The sequence below is a fragment of the Typopeltis vanoorti genome, chromosome 2, assembly GCF_054136105.1.
Source record: "Typopeltis vanoorti isolate ZY-2024b chromosome 2, IOZ_Tvanoo_1.0, whole genome shotgun sequence".
NCBI lineage: Eukaryota > Metazoa > Arthropoda > Arachnida > Uropygi > Thelyphonidae > Typopeltis > Typopeltis vanoorti.
In genome coordinates, this window is record NC_143550.1 from 131,847,919 (window position 1) to 131,871,432 (window position 23,514).

Below are 23,514 nucleotides of genomic sequence, written 5' to 3' on the forward strand. Positions count from 1 at the left end.
CTACGTAAATTGTAAATTAAACACTTACTGTTAAATTTTTATGGAAATAATAATTGTAATTTTTTTTTAGTTATTTATTCCGTATAAATTCCTTATATAACTTGTAAATATATCCTAAATGAATTGTGATATATGTTTATTATTATTGTAAGTGAAAGTAAATTTAAGCAATTCTGCTAACAAGATTTGATTGGTCACTGTTAAGGAAACGGAGTTATTTTTAGGTAGTGCGTGATTAGAGCATGAGTACTGTATACAAAGGGAGAAGCAAGTTGTTATGAGCTGAACTTTTTAGAACCGGATTTTGGTGGGAAAGAGGAAAACAGAGTTAATTCGAAAATGAAAGTAAGATATAGGAGAGAGACTTCAGAGAGAGCATAGAGTGCAGTAACGAGTAGCAGAGGGGGAATTTATATATATGCCATAAATCGACTAGGAAGGATCGGGAATTAATAGGCATTTCGATTTATTTCTATGGGAGTTCTGATACTACGATAAATTCCAAATGTTTAGTGGAAGAATAGTGCAGAACTGAAGTTGATACATAGAAGAAAATAAGGAATTAGTAGATAACTTAAACCAAGTGCATCAAGATTTGTGTATTTCTGTGTCTACAATCCAGTTATTATAGTGGAAGATTTCTTTTGAATTGTGTTGCCATAAAGTAAAAGTGAACGAGAATTTCAAATGTGCCTATGCAACTTCAATGTGTAGAAGCAGTAACCCGGTAAGAGTTGCCCTTTCTATAACCTGTGAAGCTATAACAGTTACCTCCGTCGGATATATTTTGACCTTAGCTGTGGTGTTATGTCAATTAATAGTCGGATGTTAAATGTACTGAAGTACTTTTCCCTTGAAATAATAAGTGTTATGTTTTTCTATTAAGTGTTAGCTGACTGAGAAAGAATATAGTGTAGCTTGTCATAAGATTAGTTATTGTAACAATAAGAAAGTTAAGCCTTTAAGAACTATTTTCAACTTGTTTGACTGAGCATAAAGAACTGAAAAATGAATGTTTGATGGTTAATGGATTGTAATTATTCTGAATACCTTAAATTGAGCTAATATATTTATAATATGATTTATCCAATTGGATAGAGAGAACTAAGTGAAAGAAATACTGATGCTTTAAGAATTAAGTAATGTTAAGATTAGTCATGATCCTCAAACCTAATTGAGAAGTTATTAACATCTGAATGTGAATTTTGTAATTTTTTTAATTGGTAACTTTTTGCAGATAGTTATACTTGAATGTATATGTTGTACTATTCCACATTAAATGTTTTCTTTTGTTGAGTTAAACTTGGTGTTTGCCTGATTTTCCTTCATTGCACCGCTCATAAAATTAATCGGACCTTTGCGGAGACCTTAAATGCTATTAATAACCTCGGCCTGTAGATAAAGCGATAATATAAGTATAGTTGATGATTGACTCCTCTATATTATATAGACTAATCTGAATATAGGGTGGCGCAGTCTAATACAAATTTCTTTATATTCTGATAAGCATCAATCAACAACTAACGAAGTAAAATGGAATTTGAAGAGGTAAGGATAAGAATAACAAACCAACAAAAATGGAGCAGTCAGTTAGTTAGGACCTTCCAACACTATGGACAGACAGGAAGATCAGCCAACATCTGCTTGGAAAAGTACAAAAAATACATTTGTAGTCATGGCTATGGTCAATCAGACCTTGCAGACCATTCTTTAGATACAGTTCATAGAATCAGTTGTAAAATGACCACCATGCTCCAATCCGGTAAATTTAGAAGAGAAAGATTATTTTTGGAATCTGCAGCTGTTCTCAAAAATCAACCTAATCTAAATAAATATGGTTGCATAAAACTTCCCAAAATATGGAAACACTAATACTTCAAGATTTCAGTTTACATCCTAGGCTGACAACAGGTGCCTATAAAGGATTCCCCACCTACAATTAGGACTCTAGTCTTTCATTCACATGGTTCACTCAGTGAAATAAAAAGTTTAGATTTCCTTTCATTCGATGAAAGGAAACATAAACAGTTGCTTTGTCTTATTCGTTAAAGCAAATCCTTTAAGAAGTACTTTAAAAGTAGCACCATGTTAATTGTATTTAACAGACTATATGTCCCTGCACCTCTTAAAACTTTTATTTTATTCCTGAAATTCATGGAAAGTCTGAATCACATTATTCTATAACATTTGAATTTTCCACCACTTTTCTCTCTCTACACTATCTGCTCTCTTTCTGTTATATTCTAATGTATCCTCTTTTGTCTCATCAAACTCTGTGTTTGTCACATATGGGTTCTTCACTCATCTACTCTTTCCAGTATCATTGGCAACTGTGTTCAAAAGTAAATAATTTTTTATAATTTCACCTCAAATATTCTTATTCACTCCTCATTCTCTGACTCCTCCAACTATGAACCAGGGTATTATTGCTGTTTTCAAGGCATTTTATTTAAGAAATCCTTTTTTTTTTTTTTCAAGCTATTGCTGCTGCTGAGGATGAGAAAATCCTCAGAGATTTGGAAGGGAATATAATATTTTGTAGATGCAGCGTCAAGTAAGGTGACAGCAGAATCTATTAATGGTGTTTGCAACAAGCTGCTGAAAGTATATTCATTTACAGAATATGACAGTCTTGCAAGAGGTTTATGACAAGATAAACACTGCTAGCTAAACTGTGAGTTGAAGGCTGATAATGAAGATGTAGTGCATTTGTTGGAAGCTGTGGATGATGAGCAGTTTTCAGATGAAAAGTAGACAGAATGATGAAAACTGCAGTTGCCTGTTATAAAGTTATTCAGAAAAAAAAAAAGGATAAACTGTGCAAACTAAGTTGGACTTCATATACAAATTTTTAAAGAAGCCCACTCCTGTCATCTCATTTCCCTTCAGGGGATGAAGTGGGAGTAGGAATGGACTTAAGACCTTCCACAAATTATGCATCGGGGAAACTATCCTCAGAATGCTTTCTTCCATATCCTGAATGTGAAGAGTTTGTTGTTGATGGCATAGCCTTTCCTGTGCCTTCTAATGAATTTGTCCAATTAATAAAGAAACAACAAAGAATTATTCTTGTTTTACATGTTTCCAGCAGACTGTTTTGATTATTTTATTAGTAAGTGCACAGGAGTACTGGTACACTTATGTTTCATTATTTATTACAGTACAGTACTATATACAGGGTGTTCGGGATAAATTTGACATATTTATAATTAATTATATTTTTCCGTAAGTTACATGTATTAACACACACTTCTCTTCATTTAAAAGTTTGGACCCTTCTTCATTCATATACAAGATGTCAGAAAGGATGGATAGCTGGAACCCACCTGAATCATGGAAGAGAATAACTTGTATCATGATGATTCGTGCCCGCCATCAAAATAAGGATATTACGACTGCTGCCCAATGCTCCCTGAATACAGTAAAAACAATCAGGCATGAACTAGAGACTTGCAATGGTGACTACGAGGATGTAGCAAGAAGAAAGATCCCTAGCAGACGATCTGATTGCGTTCGTACAGCAGAATTCCTCGCAAATCTGCAGGAACAGGTGTTGAAGAACCCTGGCATTGGAATTCGGGCTTTGTTCGTGGAGTTGCTAACTGTAGTCAAGCCCTGGATAACAAGGGTAGCCAATGGTAGGCCGTATGTATGGCAGCAGGATTCGGCCCCTTGCCACACCTCTGGGAAAAGTCAAAAATGGTTGTCTGAAAATTTCTACGACTTCACCAGTCCAAATGTTTGGCCTCCAAACTCCCCAGACCTTAACCCCATGGATTATTTTGTATGGGGCGCAGTTGAAAAAGACACCAATCGCACTTCCAGTAATACAAAAGCCCAGTTAATGGATAAAATTAAAACAGTTTTTGCGGCCCTTCCCAGGGAGACTGTAGCATCAGCTTGTTCGAGGTTCCGAAGCAGAATTGAAGCTGTGATCGATGCTAATGGTGGTTATTTTGAGTAAATCTTGTTGATAGTATTGTAATTAACTCTGCCTGTAATGTTTTTTTGTCAATTCATTAAATTTAATAGATACAAAGAAGATTTTCTTTTTCCTTACGAAACTGTCAAATTTATCCCGAACACCCTGTATATATATATATATATATTTTTTTTTTTAATTATTTATTTTACTGTTGAGCCCATACATGAGAGGTCAGTTTATCAACCTATTGTACATTAGAACCATGTATGGGTAGTGGGTTGGAAAAGGAGAAACTTGTTTACATTTGATTTAAAAGCCTGATTATTGTATTCCTTGGTAAACACATCGGGGGGTGTTCCACAATACAGCAGTAGTAGGATGGAGGAGGAAGAAAAAAAACTTTCTGTTTGGTTCAAGGTGTACTGTGAAGGGATGTTTGGGTGGCAGCTGCACGTTCCAGCAGGCTGAGTACGGGAATTATTGATGCTATTTCAGATGAACATTTGCCATAGGAATATCTATAGAACATACATATTGCAGAAACCAAACGTCTGTGTGAAAGTAGGAGGAGTGAGTTGGTAAGAGATGGGTCATCGATCAGCCTAATTGCTCTTCTCTGTATTGAGTCAATTATTTTGAGGGAGCTCTTAGGGCCCCCCCCACACTCCAAATGAGAGAGCCAGTATTTAATAGCTAGGTGGATTTGTTATTTGTATAAGGTTAGCAACTTTTCAGAGGTGAAGTAACATCTTGAGCAAAAGAGAAATCCTAGTTTTTTAGATGAGGATGCAATGGATGTGATATGTTTATGCCAGGGAGAGGCTTGGTGTCAGGGTAATTCCAAGAAGAGAGAGCTCATCTTGTATAGAAATTTGAGTATTGTCAAAAATAATACTGGGAGAAAATGGTTCTTTTTTGAAATAAGACAGAACTGGGTTTTTACTAGCATTGAAATTGCAGAGGTTCTAAACCCTATTGGAGAGGATGTCTTGGAGATCAAAATTGAAGTCAGTGGTTGATGTTCTGAAGGTTTGAGGTGAGTTGTGTAGAGTAAGGTTTATCAAAGGAAAGCGAGGAGTGCAATGTGCTGTCATCTGCAAAACTGTATTGGGTTGGAGGTCAGCTGAAGGAGGTCATTGATATATAGAAGGAAGAAAGTTGGTGAGAGAATAGGACCTTGTGGAACCCCAGCATGAGTTGAATTGTGAAATGATAAGGAACCATTTCACCATTTCATTTCACCATTCAACTCATGCTGAAATGATAAGGAACCATCTACCATCACACATAGTGTGTGTGTCCAGATAGAAAACTGACAGTCCAACTGCAGAAGTCTTGAGACAGACCAAATGATGGGAGTTTGCTTAGTAAGCCTTTGTGCCAGATCCAGTCAAAAGCTTTGGAAATATCAAGTGTAACCACTTGAGATTCACCAAACTTTTCTCTGGCACTTTTCCAGAGATGGGTGATATGTGTGAGTAGGTCTCCTGTTGATCAGTTGACATCAACGATGAAATCCATACTGGTGGTCATTTATTAGCTGGGTGCTTTTGAGGTAGTGTAGGTGTTGGGGATTGATGGTTCTCTCCACCACTTTAGATAGGACTGAGGTGAGTGAGATAGAGTGGTAGTTAGAAGACAGTGATTTGTCACTCCTTGGGAATTGTTTGAATATAGGCCAATTTCCAGGCTTTGGGATAGATACCAGTGGAATAAGAGAGTATATACAGGTGACATAAGATAGGAGGATCAGTTCTGCTGCACAAACCTTCAGGATAATTGGAGGAATGCCAGGACCCAGAGACTTTGTCTAATTTGGACAATATTTTTTGATCTCTTTCTGGCAAAAGGTATAGGGGAATTGTATTTTGGGCATTGGAGGCAAAGTGTGAAGCCATGAGATTGACTTTTTTCTGTGGGTGATGACAATAGGGCCATCTAGGTATGATAGGGGTGGGAATAGTGTTGGACAGAAGTTACGACCAATTGCTTTGGCGAGAGACCAAAAGGCTCGGCTGCTGTTTGGATAGCTGCTAATTTCCTGCTTTTTGCTCTTTGAAACTCTGTTTTGGAAGCATTGATAGTTTTCTTGAAGCTATTTCGGGCTTAAGCATAAGCACTAAAGTAGGATGGAGTTCTTGATGTAAGTCAGTTGTGGTATGCTTGATTTTATATTTGTACAAACCTGATTCTCCAAAAGATGTGCCAAGGGAGACCGAGGAGGAAGTTCAGTCTCCATGGGTACCCAGTCACAGATAGCTAGTCATAGACTGTCACAAATTATACACAACATCCAGTGAAGAAAGGCAGCTGATAAATTTTGCCATCTTGTGGTCTCTAATCCTAACACTATATTGAATTGTTCTGAAATAGTGTGGGTTCTTCAGTTGATTTTCTGGAGTTTACTGGACTAAAAACCCTGCTATCCCATACATGAGGATACATGAACATGAAACTTAATCGAAGAAAGGCTTAGAAAAATAGTTCCTCTAGTCAGCAACTAGAATCAAACTTAGAATGCCCTTTCTTCAGGTGGCCTAGCACTGTGAACACACATACCACTTCCACTGAGCTACACAAGCTCCCTAAACAGATGTACATATTTTAGCATTCAGGGATGATAATTGTTAACATATTCTTATTGTTCATATAGTGAATTCTGACTTAAAAGAGAATTGTTAGAATGGAACCCCATCATAGGTTAAAGGATGTGATCATAGGATGTGGCGTTTGCCAACAACGGCGCTTGGCCGCACGAAGGAAGACTTGGTTTCGAGTCTAGTCGGCGACTAGAGGAAATTTTTCTAAGCCTTTTTACGACCGGTTCCCGAGTTAGTCGATCTCTGGCACGGGCAAGCAGGTTTTTCGTCCTGTAAACTCAAGAAAATCGACCGTAGAACCCACATTATTTCAGACATTAAATATATTGTGTTAGGGTTAGGGACCACGAGATGGCGGCACATTTGAGCCATCTCTCTTCACTGAGCACCGCTTAATTTAACTGAGTACCAGTGGAGATTGATCTGCCTACGCAGTCTCCAAAAAGTTAGATGGGACTAAATGGCCTCGCCTACTCCCCGTATACGGGGAATAGAAGGCGTTAGCTGTTTTTTTTTTTTTTTTTAATTTGGAGGAAAATTGTTGATAAGAGATTAATAATAATGTAAACTTAATCATGTAGTACTGTCATACTATCCAGTATACCACTTTAGAATACATACTAGGAATTAGCTGATGATAATGATTATAGTTGGATAATTTTTTTTAATGAACCTCTTCCATGAAAGGTTTGCAAACCTATGGTATGTTAATGCCATGGTTGAACATTAGGATTAGATAATTTGGAAACCTTACTCTAGAGATGAAACAGAACTTTTCCAAACCATTTCAGTTCTCTAATAAGTGGGTTGTGAAATCGCAAACCAGGGAAGAAAATCAAGCACCACCAGCTGACATTCTATTTATCCATGTACACGTTGGTTTGTGACAGTTGATACTTTCTGCTCAGGTAATGAGTCTGGCAAAGCCAATTATATATATCCTGGCATGTTATAAATGTGTATATGGTATTTCACAAGTTGCATTTTAATTGTATTTTGTTGCTGGTTTCTATTTCTAGTTACAGATCAAAGATGATCCGTAACTAGAAATTGTGCAGCTTCAATTTTCTTGGTTTTCTTTTCAAAATTAAAAAAAAAAATGCTGAAATATTGCATTAGTATTTTCAAAGAAGGTCTATCCTCAGGATAACTGAAACTTTTTCATATAATGCAAAAATGTTGCTATAAGCAATATGCAAACATAGTTTGTAATTGCATTTTATAAACAGTTTTACAAAATGCAGTGTATTAAAACTTATTGGTAGTATTTCTTGTGCGATATGTATATACAGTATTTTTTTCTGATTTTTTTTTTTTTTTTAAATGTAGTGAAGGAAGTCTTTGTAAGTATTGGATGATCTGGTTCATCCATCATTCATTTATTATTCTTTGATGTAATGTAAGTATCTGCAGCTTCCAAGCAATGACTATTGGATCCACATAGGAGCAAAGTGGCCAGTAAGCCAGCACAGAGTAATACAACAAAGTTAACACTATTGTGAAATGCAAGGCCAAGAATTTACTGAGAAGTGACCTTGCAAGTGCAACTTTTTATGTTTTGAAGAATGAGGATGATAAGCTTTTATTTCAGTGATCAGAAGCTTAAATGCAGACGATCACAAGTGGCAAGTTGGAAGGGAACATTTCGTTGTTTAGGGCTATCAAGAGCAGGCATGTAGAAAGGATTAAGAGACCAGCTTGGTTCGACCTTTGCTCACAGCCGATGTTATGGCAATGGATACACTCTGTCAGTAGTGTAATGCAGACCTTGCACCCTATTGGTGTAATACGTGTGTAGAGGCTTAAGTGTTGTGAGGACATCATGTTGGAGGCTTACTGGATTTTTTACAACACTCAAAAAGAATTAAAATAGAATTTAATACTTCCTATATTTCGTCCTAGTCACTAGGACATCTACGGGGATTACAAAAACAATTAATGTAACATATACACAAATAACAAACAATACTAAGCCCAACCACATGGGTGACACTAAAGTCCTATCTAGGTAGAGCGCCCTCTAAGGGCAGTAGTAGGTGGCCTGGAATGTAAGGTGGGAACTCTGGTGATGAGTGTTTCCTAAATCTTCGGAAGCTTAATGCAACCATATTTATTGAGATTTGGTTGGTTTTTGAGAGCTGCTGCTGCTTCTAAGAAAAGTCTCTCTTTCTTGAATTTGCTGTGGTGGAGCATGGTGGTTTTCTTCCATGATACCCTGTGGGTGGTGTCTAAAACATGGTCAGCCAAGCCTGAATGGCCATAGTTGTGTTTGAAGATGTAAGACTTGTGTTCCTCTAGACGGATGGACGCTGATCTGCCTGTCTGTCCAAAGTACGCCAGCTTACAGGAACAGGGTACTTTGTAAACTCCATGCAGAGAGAGAGAGGAGGGAGCTGATCTTTCGTAGAATGGATAAGGGTAGCCAGTTTGTGGTGGGGCTTATATGCTGTGTGTAGATTGTACTGTTTTAGTATCTTGGCTATTTTTCAGATGTACCACGGATGTAGGGTATGGTGATGGCATTTTTAAAATCTTGTCGACGAGAAGGACGGGGAATGGGGGAGGAGTTGATTATTTTTTTGATACTGTGTTCGTTGTAGCCATTGGAGAGGAAAGTGCTGTGTATGTGGTTAAGCTCAGTAGTGAGGGCAGTTCCACTGGAACAAAGATTGTGGGCTCTCTTGGTAAGAGTTTTAATAATGCCATATTGTTGAGAGGGTTTGGTGGGAGAGTTTGTGAATGTATCTGCCTGTGTGTGTGGGTTTTCTGTATACGGTGAAGGTAAGTGTATCATTAGGCAGGTGTGTGACTAAGGTGTCCAGGAAGGGTAAACAATTGTTCTTTTCCTTTTCCATAGTGAACTGGATTCTTGGATGTAGACTATTGAGATGACTGAGGAAGGAGTCTAACGTGTCTGGGCCATGAGGCCAAATAGAGAACACATCATCTACATATCTTAACCAGATAGAAGGTTTGAGTGGGGCTGATTCTATGGCTCGTTTTTCGAAATCTTCCATATAGAAATTGGCAGGGGGGGGTGAGAGGGGGTAACCCATGGCAGTTCCCTCTATCTGCTTGTAGATTTTGTTGTTCCAAGAGAAATACCCAGAGTTAATGGCAAAGGAAAAGAGATCTAAGATGTCAGAGGGAAAAACGTTTTCTAAGAGAGATAAGTGTCAATTAAGGGAATATTGGTAAACAAAGAGGAGATATCAAAGCTTACCAATATGTCTGTCTTCTTCAAGATTAAATTTTCTGTGAGGGCTTTAAAATGGGTCGAGTTTTTTATATAGGAAGGGGACCTTCCGGTGAGGGGGATCAGAGAGTTGGCCAGCTGTTTAGATAGTCTATAGCAAGGTGCATTGGTAGCATCTACTATAGGCCTGAGTGGGGAATTGGGTTTGTGGATTTTTGGTAAACTGTATATTCGGGGGGGGACGGGAGCGGAAAGGTTTAAGTTTTTTCGTGACATCAGGGGGCCAGGAAGATACTTTTTTGAGTAAAATTTTTAGTTTCTTAACTTGTGTTTTTGTGGGGTCGTGTTCTAGCGGGATGTAGGTAGCACGATCGCAGAGGATAATGTTCATTTTACGATTATATTCACTGGTATTAAGAACGACTGTGGCGTGGCATTACCCTTATCCGCTCTGGTGATGACGATACTTTTTTCTTTACGTAGTTTCAGGAGAGCCGTGCGTTGGGCATATGATAAATTACTTTTTGGCGGCGAAGAATGCGCGAGGATGTTGGCTACGTCAAGTCTGATGTTGTTAGCTATCTCTGACGGTAAGCGACCGATTCCACGTTTGATGTTCACCATTACGTCAAGCACCGGCACTTCCTTCGGAGCGACGGCAAAATTACGGCCGAGGCAAAGGGCGCTGACGGCATCGTCGTTGAGCCTTTTGGAAGAGAGGTTTATTACTGTCTGGAGTGGTTGAATTTGTGGTTGTGGTTTGTTTTTCACAAGGTTGCTATATTTCTTGATGTGTTTATTTTTTATTTTTTGAAATTCTCTCTGTGCGGAAGTTTCCGAAATGCTATTGGTGTAAAGCATCTGTAAGTAGGAATCTTGTTAAACTTTTTATTATTAGTAGTTGTTGAGGATGACTTCAGAGTGAAGAATCAGTTAAGCCAGACTAAGTAGACTGATATTTGGCACTATAGTTGAGAATATACTGTGATTATACCACCAGAAACTTTCTGGCGCTTCACATTAGAACTGGCAAAGTTATTGATCAAAACAAGTGCATTTTGAATTAAGCATACCATTAGTGCAGGGATAGTGACATTAAAAGGTTTTTGTAGAATGCTTTCATATTGTATAATATTAAAGCATTCTACAAAATGCATTCCAGAATAGGGTTAACAAGATAGAAATTATCCTGAAAATGTACATTTGTATCTTCTTAACTTTAAGCTAAACAATGGTGGCATGATAAATCAGGCATATGTGCATACCAATTATGTAATTAAAGTATATGGAAACATATATCCTCAAGATTGAGCAGCTAGCTATATTCTGAGGCTGAATGTTGTAGATGAGTGTGGTTAGAAGGGAATTACTTTTTGGGTACATAATTTCAATTGTTTGTTAATCAAGTTTGTTAACCTAATTCCATGTGCTAAATGACTATTTTTTTTCCGCCTAGGACATTTTCAGTTTATGTTTAAGCATAGTAAACTTGTTTATGCTGTTCAGGTGGTCTTGATATTTGAGTATCTCACAATTTGACCACTCACCCAAGTAGTCTGACTCATGCAGCTACTATGTTTATGTATGAGACTGATACGAGCGAGAGCTCTCAGTATATGGGAATTGGAGGAGGAGAGATATCCCATGATTAATCATGCATATTGTAATATCAGATTAGATGACTATGTAACTATTGATTATCAGTTTGGAGACACCCCATAGCTGAGATGTTTGGCATTTCATTTATTAATAACTGATTCTTCATGTTTATTTTTAACAACAAAATGTTAATCTGTTCTGGAGGCTATTGAAAAAGTTCAGAAATGGAAGAAAGAATTTAAAAGGAATCAAAGATGATAAAGGTGGCCCGAAAACTGAAAATAAGGATTATCCTAGATGTCTAGAGTAATGACTTTGAAAGACTGTTAAATGAAATGAGTAGGGACAGAACAGTAGTAGCAAATTGTCAAGAAGAATGTAAAGAGGAGTATACATAGAGGATTATATCCATACTTGAGGTAGTAAAGCCATCAAAAACTTGAAATGTGGAAAGATGAAGTAGATGATATTTTACCAGAAATGCTTAAATATGGAGATATAAAAGTTTTACAGTTGCTACACTGCATAATTCAGAAGGCATGTTTAGAAGATTGAATTCCAGATGATTGGAGTCGAGTTCTCATAGTTGCATAGGCATCTAATGTTATCTGATATTATAATGTGTATGATTAATCATGGGATAACACACACACACATACTCTCTCTCTAAAAAAAAAAATAAAAGGGAATAAAGCTGAATGTGAGAATTACAGAGGAATTTCTTTACTTGAGTGCTCTAGGTAAGATCTATGCATGCATACTTGAAAAGAGACTGAGAAAAATTGTGGAAGAGAAACTTGGAGAAGAACAAACTGGGTTCAGGCAAAATAGAGGTTGTTAAAATTCAAGAAAGTTCAGCTGTGGTATGCAAACGTGATGAAGATATGGATGGCATTAAGTATGGTTATGCTTCTTGAACTTGCTCATGAAATTCATTAATTTTATTCTCATGGAGTTTTGTATGGAAATCATATACTTGAATTATAACTATATTAAAAGGTTTGACTGCAGTTTTCACCATTATTACTCTATCAGTAATGGGTCAATAGCCTTCCATGCAGTTGGCAGTTTTCATCACTATTGCTACACCATTTGTTATGCGATTGGCCACCTGAATACACAATTGTATGGTATTTTGCATTGTGTTGAACTAAGGTGACCAATCGTCCTCCTTTAGGGAGGACAGTCCTTCTTTTGTAGGTTCTGTCCTTTCTCGAAAAGTGTCCTCCTACCTGTCCTCCTTTTTGATATTTTAAAACTAATCTGTTAATCTCTGTATTCAGAGATGCCGCGCCAAACTGTTACGCGTCATGTGATAGTACAGTTCGGAAAGACGCGATTATGAAACGCATGCACAGGGCATAGGAGAACTTCACGTGTCTCGCCCTTGTTTCGCACCATTGCGCACTTCACTTTGTTTACTTTATGTCTATATTATACTTTGTGTTTATTTCTAACGGAAATACGAAATTATTTCTTTCTCAGTGAATATTATACTCAGGTAAGTACACTTCACGTTTTATTAATTCATTAATTCAATTTTATACAACCCTGTTTTCAACACAAGTGTAAAATAATTTAAATATAGATTTAGTAAAGTTTTATCGCTTTTGTTATTAAAGTTTTAGTTTTAATTATTAATTTTATTTATTCATAAAGTGCTAGCATCGTTCATTTGGCTCTATATTTTATTTTTAATTTTTAATTTCATTTAAGGGATGGAAAAATCAAGAAAGAGGAAATGCCATTTCAACGATCAATTGAAAAATGAATTTCCACTCCTCATATCAAAGAGAGACAACATTGTTTTCTGCAATATTTGCAGAGGAGAATTTTGTATTGCAGTTGGAGGCAGATCAGCTATAACGAAACACTTGAACACCAACAAACATAAGCAATCATTAGATGCATCAGCTTCCAGTAGTAAAGTAACCTATTTTTTTAAAACTTCTAATTATTCTGAAGATGAAAAACAGTTAGCTGTAATGGAGGGAACATTTGCATTTCATACCATAATTCACAATCAAAGTTTTCGTAGTATGGATTGTACAACTGAATTATTGAAAAACTTTCACAATGCTAAATTTTCATGTGCCAGGACAAAATGTGAGCTATTATTAAATCAGTATTTAAAAATTACTGTGATAAAATACTTGCAGAAGACTTGAAAAATGCAGCATTTGTAACGGTTTTATCTGATGTATCAAATCATAATGAAACCAAATTGTATCCAATACTAGTAAGGTATTATAATGTTACCAAGGGCATTCAAGTAAAAATTTTAAATTTAGAATCCATTGAGGGCGAAACTGCTGAAATTTTGTCAAACCACCTATGCAGAGTAATAAATGAAAACAATTTGAAATCTAAAGTTGTTGCACTAACAGCTGATAATACAAACGCAAATTTTGGTGGGCGAAGACACAAAGGAGTGAATAATGTCTATGTAAAATTACAAGATTTACTCCAAAAGAAAATACTAGGAATAGGTTGTAATGCACATATTTTGTCAAATGCAATCAACACAGCATCATGTGCCATGCCAATTGATGTAGAAATAATAATAACGACAATTTATTTGTATTTTAGTCGTTTTACTGTTCGTGTGGCTACTTTAAAACAATTTTGTGAAGACGCAAATGTTGAATACAAAAAACTTTTAGGATATTCAAAAGTTAGATGACTCACTCTAACACCTGCTATAGAACGTGTTTTACAATTATTTGAGCCTCTCCATTCATATTTTTTAAGTTTAGACAAATGTCCAAAAATTCTGGAATCTTTTTTCAATTATGAATTATCGGAGATATTAATGTATTTTGTACATAATCAGGCATCTATTTTCCACAAAACGATTCATAAGATTGAAGGTGAACATATTTCAGCTACAGAAGTTAGTCTTATTTTGAACGATTTTGTCCTTCAATATAAATCACGATTTGAAGAAAAATTTATTCCTTTAATAATAAAAAGAAAATTGTCAAACTTAGAGGAATCAAATCCGGGCATAACGGAAAAGTTTACCAAAGAAGTGCAGAATTTTTACCAAACATGTTTCCAATATGTCGAAAAATGGTCTGAAACAAATATCACAGGAAATAACAGTTTTTAATGGTGTTTTTTGACTTCATCGCAAGTAAATTGGGCAGATATTGAAAATTGCGTTGAGTTTTTATCGAAAGAAATGCCTGATATTAAAATCGATGACAATTGTCTGTTTGAAGAAATTAGAAGACTGAATGTATATTTAAATTCTGATAAATTAGAACAATGGGAAAATCAACATGTTGAAATTGATAATAGATGGGTGGAAATATTTAACCATTTCAAAAATGAACACATTCCATATGAAAATTTAGTTATTCTTGTTGAATTTACGTTGTGCTGCCCTGGAACTAATTCAGCAGTTGAAAGAGTTTTTTCAGTTGGTAATGATTTTTGGACAAGTGAGAAATCAAGATTGAATGTTGATACTCTAGCTGCAACACTTACCGTAAAATTCAATATGAAGGATATTTCTTGCTCCGAAATTTCCAATATATTGTTAGAAAATGATATATTGACAAAAAATATTCATTCAATGGAAAAATACTCATTTAATTAAATAATTAAAAGGGATGTAAGCATAATTAGTGTATTTTTGTTTAAATTAATAAAATGTTTCATTTATTTACGTTGTACTTTTTTCTTAATTTTTTTCGTCCTCCTTTTCATTGTAAAAAAATTGGTCACATTAGTTGAACACTTGTCTAAAATCTGCAATAACCAAAGGATAAACATGGTTAGCAGTTCGGTATAAAAGAATGATGGTAAAAAAAAAAGTTTGTTTTTCCTACAAGAGGTTAGACACAAAAGAGGTTAACTAAATTATTTTGTAGTTTACAGTATTGCAGTTTAGCTCTTTGTGTGTATATGGATGCACTCCAGATAATCTGAATATGATTTAAACGTGTGGACAGACTTATGTGTTCGTCGAACATGTTGTTTATTATTTTAACGGTATAATAGAACACAGAAACTAAGTAAATAATTAATTTATTCACTTGATGCTGATATTTCGCTGGTATTATAACCAGCATCTTCAGAGCACAAAAACACTGTTTGTCACAATACGCGAGACTAAAACAACATGGTGTACATTAACAAAATTGTAGCAGCAACACAAAGACTAGAGTCCTGATTTTGGCGCCCTCTATCTGAAAAAAAAAAAAAAAAAAAAAAAAAAACGCTATCATATATTGCTAGAGTCCTAGAAAAGTGCTAGTTTTTCCTTAATATGACTGTCTCCCAGATCTTCGGCAAGTTAATACAGCCATATTTGTTGAGATTTGGGGTGTGTTTTAGGGCTTCTGTCGCCTCTAAGAACAATCTCTCTGATTTATATGGGTTTCTGTGTAGTACTTTTGTGTTTTTCCAGTTGATCCTGTGTGCAGGGGTATCCAGAGCATGGTCTGCTAGGCCCGACTTCCCATAATGATATTTCCGGACGTATCGTTTATGTTCGCTGATGCGGATATTCACAGTTCTTCCTTTTGACCGTAGTAGGCATGATTGCATGAGCAGGGTACTTGGTAGACTCCTGGATGTGATAAAGGAGGAATGCTGTCCTTGGGTGAGCGGATGAGGGTGGCTAATTTGCTACATGGTCTGAATGTAGTGCGTAGTTTATGTTTAATGAGAATTCTTGAGATCTTTTCGGATGTGCCTTTAATGTAAGGGATGGTGACTGTTTTGTTGTAGTTCTCTGTGGTGGATGGTGGGAGGGGTTTCTTAGGAGTGTTTAGTATTTTGTTTATTTTTTGTGGATTGTCAAACAGTGTTTTTGTGCTCTGAAGATGCTGGTTATAATACCAGCGAAATATCAGCATCAAGTGAATAAATTAATTATTTACTTAGTTTCTGTGTTCTATTATACCGTTAAAATAATAAACAACATCTGAATATGATTGTTGAAACATATAACATTTTGTTTATTTTGATTAACTTGATTACTGACACACTCATATTTAATTTATTATTATTAATTTTTTTCATAATACATGCTGAATGATGTGTGACCATGAAGAATGGATGTGCTACTATTGATAATGAATGAATTTTCTTTATGCCAAAAACAGCTCTACTTTCAGTTGTCATAAGTATTGAAAATTACTATACAAGCGCAATTATAAGATGTACCTTTTTATGAGCATCTTTTCTTATTCACATACTCATTTATATTCCTATTCAAAATCTTGTAAAAAAAAAAGTGATCTTAGTATATTAAGAGGTTAATTAAACAAAAGAAAATTATGCATGGAATAGCAATTGGAAATTTAATATATTTTAATTTACTCAAGGTTTATCCATGATTGTTTTTTTTTTTAATTTGAAATTCCAGTTACAATAACCCAATATGTAAAGGATGCAATGAACATGGACTAGGACATTTATAATATGAAATTACTCTTTTTATGTAATTTAAATTAATCAGGAAGCAAACTACAATATTGGCATATCACATCTAAAATACACTTTATTTCCTAAAAGTTTTTTTAGGAAATTAAGTGTATTTTAGTAAATTTTAGTTTTTACTAAAATACACTTAATTAAGTTAAGTTTTTAGTAAATCATTTACAATGGAAATGCATTATAATATTTCTTCTTTATGTAAACATATAATAGTGCTAATTTTTCAAAATATCAATAGGCACCTGTTGGTGAATGTTTTGTATGATTATTGCAGAAAGAGAGGAAAGAAAAACTTTGGAATCCTTATCATAAAACAACACTTGCTGCTGCCTCAAGAAATTTGCAAGAATTTAATAATAAATTAACTGCACATGAACAGGTAAGTTTAAATTATACCAAAAAGGAATGCTTAAAACTTACTGTGGTTTTCTCAAATTAAATTATGCAAATGAAATGCTAAGAGAGAAGTGAAATACTTGTAGTATATTGTGTGTGTTTGACCCCCCACACATGAGAAGTTGTGAAACCCATAACACTAGTATCATGTGTTTACAAGTCTCACCCTCACCTTCAGGGTGGCTTGTTTTTCTCACATTTAAATATGACTTACAAATAGGAAGACAGCCGATTAGGATGCAACAACAGCTTGCTGTAATGGACATCTGAAATTGTGACTGAAACAAAACAAATAAGAACTGACATCCTCATTCCTGTTCTTGAATAATAGGCAATCTTGGCCTTTGAACTTATTAAAATAAGATTTTTCTAGTGATGGACAACTTCATTCAGTTGTCTTTTGTTTGTGGGATGGGGAGAATATTTTAATCTTAAGGTAAAAACCAGGAAATATTTTGTCATATTCAAATTTGCATCTCTGAAGGACGATAATTTTTTCTAATTCTGTAGGTGATTTCACTATAACAAACTATTCTTTTGGTCTCTGTGAGTTCACTATAGTGTATATTTGAAATGAAGCTTGATTGCTCCAAGTATGTTATTCCCCATCTATCCAATCTATATATTAAAGTCAGTCATGGAGTGTAGATAACAATATATTATATATATCATTTTAATTTAGTTGGTTAGAATGTTTCAGATTCATATTCGTGATGGTGCATTGACTTCAGGGATCAACATGTTGTGTATATTCAAAGAATGAAGCTCAATTAGAAAAATAATAAAATATTTACTGTAAACACATAATTATATACAAATTGACACAATTCTCTATACTAAGTAATTCTATCTCTTTAAAGAGATTGACTTCATATTGTCTATAGAATTAAAAATAGTAAATTAATTTCTAACTTCTCAATACATACAAATAATTAAATGGCTGTTCCAAGAATTGCACATCATGAGCTCAATAAAATTCTTTCACTCTAAACTCACAGTTAAATACAATTCTGTGATACAACATGAAAATACTTTATAAAATAGATTGAACACAGCATTCAGCTGAAAATTCTGTAGTTTATCTTGGCTGTATGAGAACTTCCTTTATAGTGCTTATTTTATTGTTTTTATTCATTCATTTACTCTGCCTGATTTCTCAAATTCCTTAGAATACAATCAAAGGCTTCACTTAACTAACCTACTTACATATGTCTCCTTTCAGTAAGCAATTTCCTTAATGCATTTTTTTTTTTTTTCATTTTTCTGAAGCAGGCATGGTGAATAGTTGCTCAGACAATAGGAATAATACATTTAATTAAGTAGTTCCAAATACACTTCCAATAAAAGAAACTTTTCTGCAGATTCCATATTGCTCCTTATAATATCACTTGCTTTTCATTAAGCACAAAATATTTTCACTAATCTACGAAGGCTTGATACATTATACTGTCTTTCAATTATTAACTTCAGAATATTTTTGGAGAGTAATTAGAGATGCTTATAAAAACTTTCCTGATATTAAAGAACTTAACTTGGTAGTTTTTTAGAACTTTCTGGCTGTTCTTCCCTGCTTGCCTACTCTTTTCTTTCTGGCATTCTTGTTACCCAGCAACAGCTATTCTAAAAACAACTAACATTTGTGTCTGTTACCATGATTCAAAGCAAAACTCAAGTGACCAAGTGGTGACCATCACTACAATACTCGTACATTGTATAGTAATAGTGACATATGAACACTACTGTAGACAAACATACAATAATATACATAAAGCATTATTTTCATGTAACTCCTCAAGGATTACAACATATGGTAAGCAAGCTTACTACTTATAACTACATTTAAGTCTCCGTTATTACATTACCACTTTAACCACATGGTGGCTCCAGTAATATTAATTTATACAATTTCATTAATAAATGCAAACATTTACATATATTTTTAGATTATCTTATCATATAACAAAACATATTTCTCATTAATTCCATATTAATGAAATTTACACTCAGTATACATAGCACTGTAAAAAAATGAACATAAGTAAGATGATTATGTGAGATTTTTATAGTGTAAAGTTGACTGTATTTTTATATTTGTTGGGATGGATTTTAAGTGCTCCCTCTGTTTATCTGTGACAGGTGACCAATTTAGTATCTTATATACCTGTTTGCTTTTCTTTTCAGGAGAGCAGATAAGGGTTGTCGGTTTGTTCAAGTTTTAAACTGTGTAGGTTGTATTTAAGTAATGTTTTGATTATTTTTACTGAGGTATTTTTTGAGTTGAATAGGAAATGATTTGCTATAGTCAGCAGAAGGATAGTCTAGAGTACAATATCATATCTATTTTGTGAGGTGCTTATAGCTATCAGCCCAAAAGTGGAATGGAAATGATTTAAGTCCAGCACAGTGCTGTATTGTCCAACATGTCATATTTGGCAACAGTATGACTGTGAATATATTTTATGAAATTTTATCTTATTTTAATAAATTTAGTTTAATCCTTTATCCAAGTGTGAGCAAACACATCTCCTTGCGGATATGTCTAATGTTATGCATTAAGGGAAGGGCCACTACCCAGACTAGTTTTGACCTTTAGGTCAAAATGTCAAAAAACCTTTTGGTTTTTTGACCTTTTGGCAACTCCCATAGGTAGAGATGACCTTGCTAATGCTTCTGCCTGGTATCTCCACTTGGGCCTGGCTCCCGCTGAAGAGACCTCAATAAAGGTCGAAACTAGTCTGGGTAGTGGCCATTCCTTAATGCATAACATTAGACATATCCTCAAGGAGATGTGTTTTGCATTATGGGAGATACTGAGATAGGAGTGATGTTAACTTGCTCCACCTTTGCAATGAATTTCCCAGTGTTGTACCACCGTACCCCAGTCCTGAAGATACTTTGAGGCGCAAACTTTGTTTGCTCATACTTGGATAAAGGATTAAACTAAATTTATTATAGTCTAACCAAGTGAAAATAAACTTTCAACATCTTTCTCTAAATCCAGAGTAATTTATTAAAAAGGTGGCACACCGTTTGGCAATAGTGTGCCACCTTTTTATGTGCAATTCCTATAGGTAGAGATGACCTTGCTAATGCTTCTGCCTGGTATCTCCACTTGGGCCTGGCTCCCACTGAATAGACCTCAATAAAGGTCGAAACTAGTGTGGGTAGTGGCCCTTCCCTTAATGCATAACATTAGACATATCCACAAGGAGATGTGTTTTGCATTATTGGAGATACTAAGATAGGAGTAATGTTAGCATGCTCCACCTTTGCAACGAGTTACCCGATGTTGTACCACCTTACCCCAGTCCTGAAGATACTTTCAGGTGCAAATTTTTGCTCACACTTGGATAAAGGATTAAACTAAATTTATTATTGTCTAACCAAGTGAAAAATAAACTTTCAACTTCATATCTTATTTTAGATAAAAAAATTTAATTTTTTTAACATATCATTCTTACAAAGGAAAGGTTTCAGAACTTACAGCAAATTGGACATTGTGTTGATGATAGAAGTAAAGAGAAAAGTTATCTGTGAATGTTCTTTTTTCAGCAGCTAGAGGTTGTAGTCCTTAGTCATTACTTCAAGAGAAAATAGGCAGATGGAATAAAACAGGAGTGGGTTCTTTGGATTAGCAGTTCATCTGTAAGTGGGTATTGGTTAGCTGTTGCTTGTCATTATTTCCAAGTTTATTTTTATTTTATGTTTTATTTTTACTTGTGATTAGTAGTTAGTTTTCTTATAATTAATTTTTTGGCTATACTGCATGAAAATTTCTTCCATCTTTGTCAGGATGAATTTCAGAGTTAGTCCTCATTATTAGCAATAACTGCTATATAATTTGCAGATCATTGCCAGTTGATTTCATTTCAATTTATTTATTGCTGTTTCAATGCAGAGATTAAACAGCATTGAAGAAAGAGAATGCACTTGACTTACATCTTTACATATCCTTGCTGTTTCAGTTTTGCTGCTGGTTGTTAATATTTGGATTTGTCGGTGCTTGTATAAATTAAATATGAGCCTACTAATCTATCCAATCTACCTTTATTGTTCTTAAGATTTGAAACATTTCTTTCCAATTAAGATTATGAAAAGTTTTTCCAGGTCAAAAACTATCAGAATATTTTTATTCTTCTCAAATCTTCATTCAGTAATTATTCTAAGAGAATCTCCCTTGTTGTTTCCTGAACAATTAAACTTATTGTTTGATGTCCACATTATTTATTTTAGTAATGGGAATGACAGAGCATTGTGTAACGTCTCTTGGATTGATCCCTGTTTCATATATATTCCTTATGATCTTGAATAGGTATGACTTATTTTATGAATTAATAAAATATTTCCTGAATACTTTATTAATTGTAAGAGAAATTTATCAACACCTCGTTCCTTGTTAGAAGACAATTCATTTAGCACCCATTCAAATTCTTCTTTTAATATTCATTATTAAAAACTTATGGAAGCAACTACCATGTTAGAATAAAAATTCACCTTAGTATAAACGAGAATAATCACTCAATGCTTTGACCTTCATATTAAGGTCATCATCTGGAATATATGCATATATACAAAGCAACAGACAACAGAGTATGCTGAAATCACACAAATTTGATTAACCGTTAATGCTAGAGGCTTGACCTCTGCTGGAAAAAAACCTTACTACATCAAAGCTAGAGATCTATTATTTGTTACAAATTATTCAGGGATATGTTAATATTAAGCTAGAGACTAATGTGCTCTCATTTAATTACTCACAGATGAATTAGAACAAAAACAGTATATTCACCCCTTAGTGGCCAATAAGGGGTGAATTGCTTAGAATCCTAAACGTGGGCTGAATGTGTGAAATCCAACTTCTTGGAATTTTTATGATGCCATTATTACGCAAATTAGAACAAATGAGGATAATATGACACTGGTTAAGTCAATAAGAGGGTGGTTGTTGGACAGATATCAAAAAGTGGTATACAGAGGGGCAGAATTGAGGTGAAAGCAAGTTCGGTGCTGGGACCATTGCTGTTTAATGTATACATAAATTATATAAGAAATAACCTGAAAAGAAATATTCAGTTATTTGCTGATGATGCAAAATTAAGTAGAGTAATAGTTAAGGTGATGTGGAGAGCTTGCAGGATGATTTAAATGGACTGTCAGTATGGGCAAAAGATAATGGGTGTCAGTTTAATGTCGAGAAATGTAAAGTTATGCACTTTTGGGATAATCCAGGAAATAGATGAATCTAGATATTTAGGTGGTAGATAGACAGTTAAAGTTTAGAGGACATATAGCTAAGGTAGCACATAGGATTACTTGGCTAGTGAAGAACACATTATCAAGTAGAGATAAGGAAGTTGTAATTTCTCTTTATAAGGCTTTGATACATCCACATGTGGATTACTGTGCCCAAGTCTGGTCCCCTGGGTTTCTTGGGGATGTGGAAGTAGTGGAGAGGATTCAGAAGCGAGGGACCAAGATGATGAGTGGCCTGTGGAATGTGCCCTATGAGGATAAATTGAAGGTGTGTGGATTGCAGAAGTTAGTTGATAGGAGAAAAAGAGGAGATAAAAAGAAACGTTTAAGTTTCCAGGGGAAATGTTTCAGCATTTGGCTAGAGGGACCAGAACAAGGGTTCATCCCTGGAAGTTGAATAAAGGTGTGGTCAGTAGGGGGGGGGGGACTAGATTTTTTGCTTGGAGAGTGATGAATGAGTGTAATGAGTTGCCAGAGTCAGTTGTGAGTGAGTGCTTTTACTATTAACGAGTTCAAGGAGAGGTATGATAAATTGGATCTCCCACGATGAGTCTTCAGACTCCATGGATGTGCCTGTATAATAATAGATGAAGATACAGTAACCCTAATTATTATCTAGCCAAGAAATTAACATCAACACTTAAGGAGTTGGTAGGTGATTCCCCTCCAAACAAAATTAAAAACATAATACTCAGCAAAGATGATTTATTAGTCAGTTTTGACATTTCTGCCCTTTTCATGAATGTCATAATCAATGAAACAATTCTTCTCTTACAGAACAAATTTTCACTCGATATTATGGCTCTCTTTGCCCATGTACTAAGTTCCTTCGTGTGGCAAAATAATTTTGCCACAATGGGCTCGGCAGTATCCTCCCCCCCCCCCCATCCAAATTGACAGAAACTTTTATTTGGAAGTTTTTGAGCAATGTGCCCTAGATTCCTTTACTTTAGATTCCTCTGGAATTGCTCTAAATTTCTTTGGATTAGATATATTATCTGGCCATATGGGTGACAAACTTTGAACACCTTCCTCAGCCACCTCAACAAACAACACGAGCACATACTATTTACCACTGAAATTGGAAATTAAAG

The 23,514-nt window shown here is 34.9% G+C and overlaps 1 protein-coding gene across 3 annotated transcripts in view; it reads left to right on the forward strand.

Moving 5' to 3' along the window:
* Positions 1-23,514, forward strand: part of TppII (Tripeptidyl-peptidase II) — a 583,232-nt gene that overhangs the window by 59,008 nt on the left and 500,710 nt on the right. For 2 of the 3 annotated variants that reach the window (XM_090408276.1, XM_090408286.1), the window contains exon 4: positions 17,046-17,150. In XM_090408276.1, the coding sequence (XP_090264402.1) occupies positions 17,046-17,150 (105 nt within the window). Of the gene's footprint in view, positions 1-17,045; positions 17,151-19,348; positions 19,392-23,514 lie in introns of those variants that run through there. The other variant, XM_090408295.1, reaches the window with a different exon arrangement.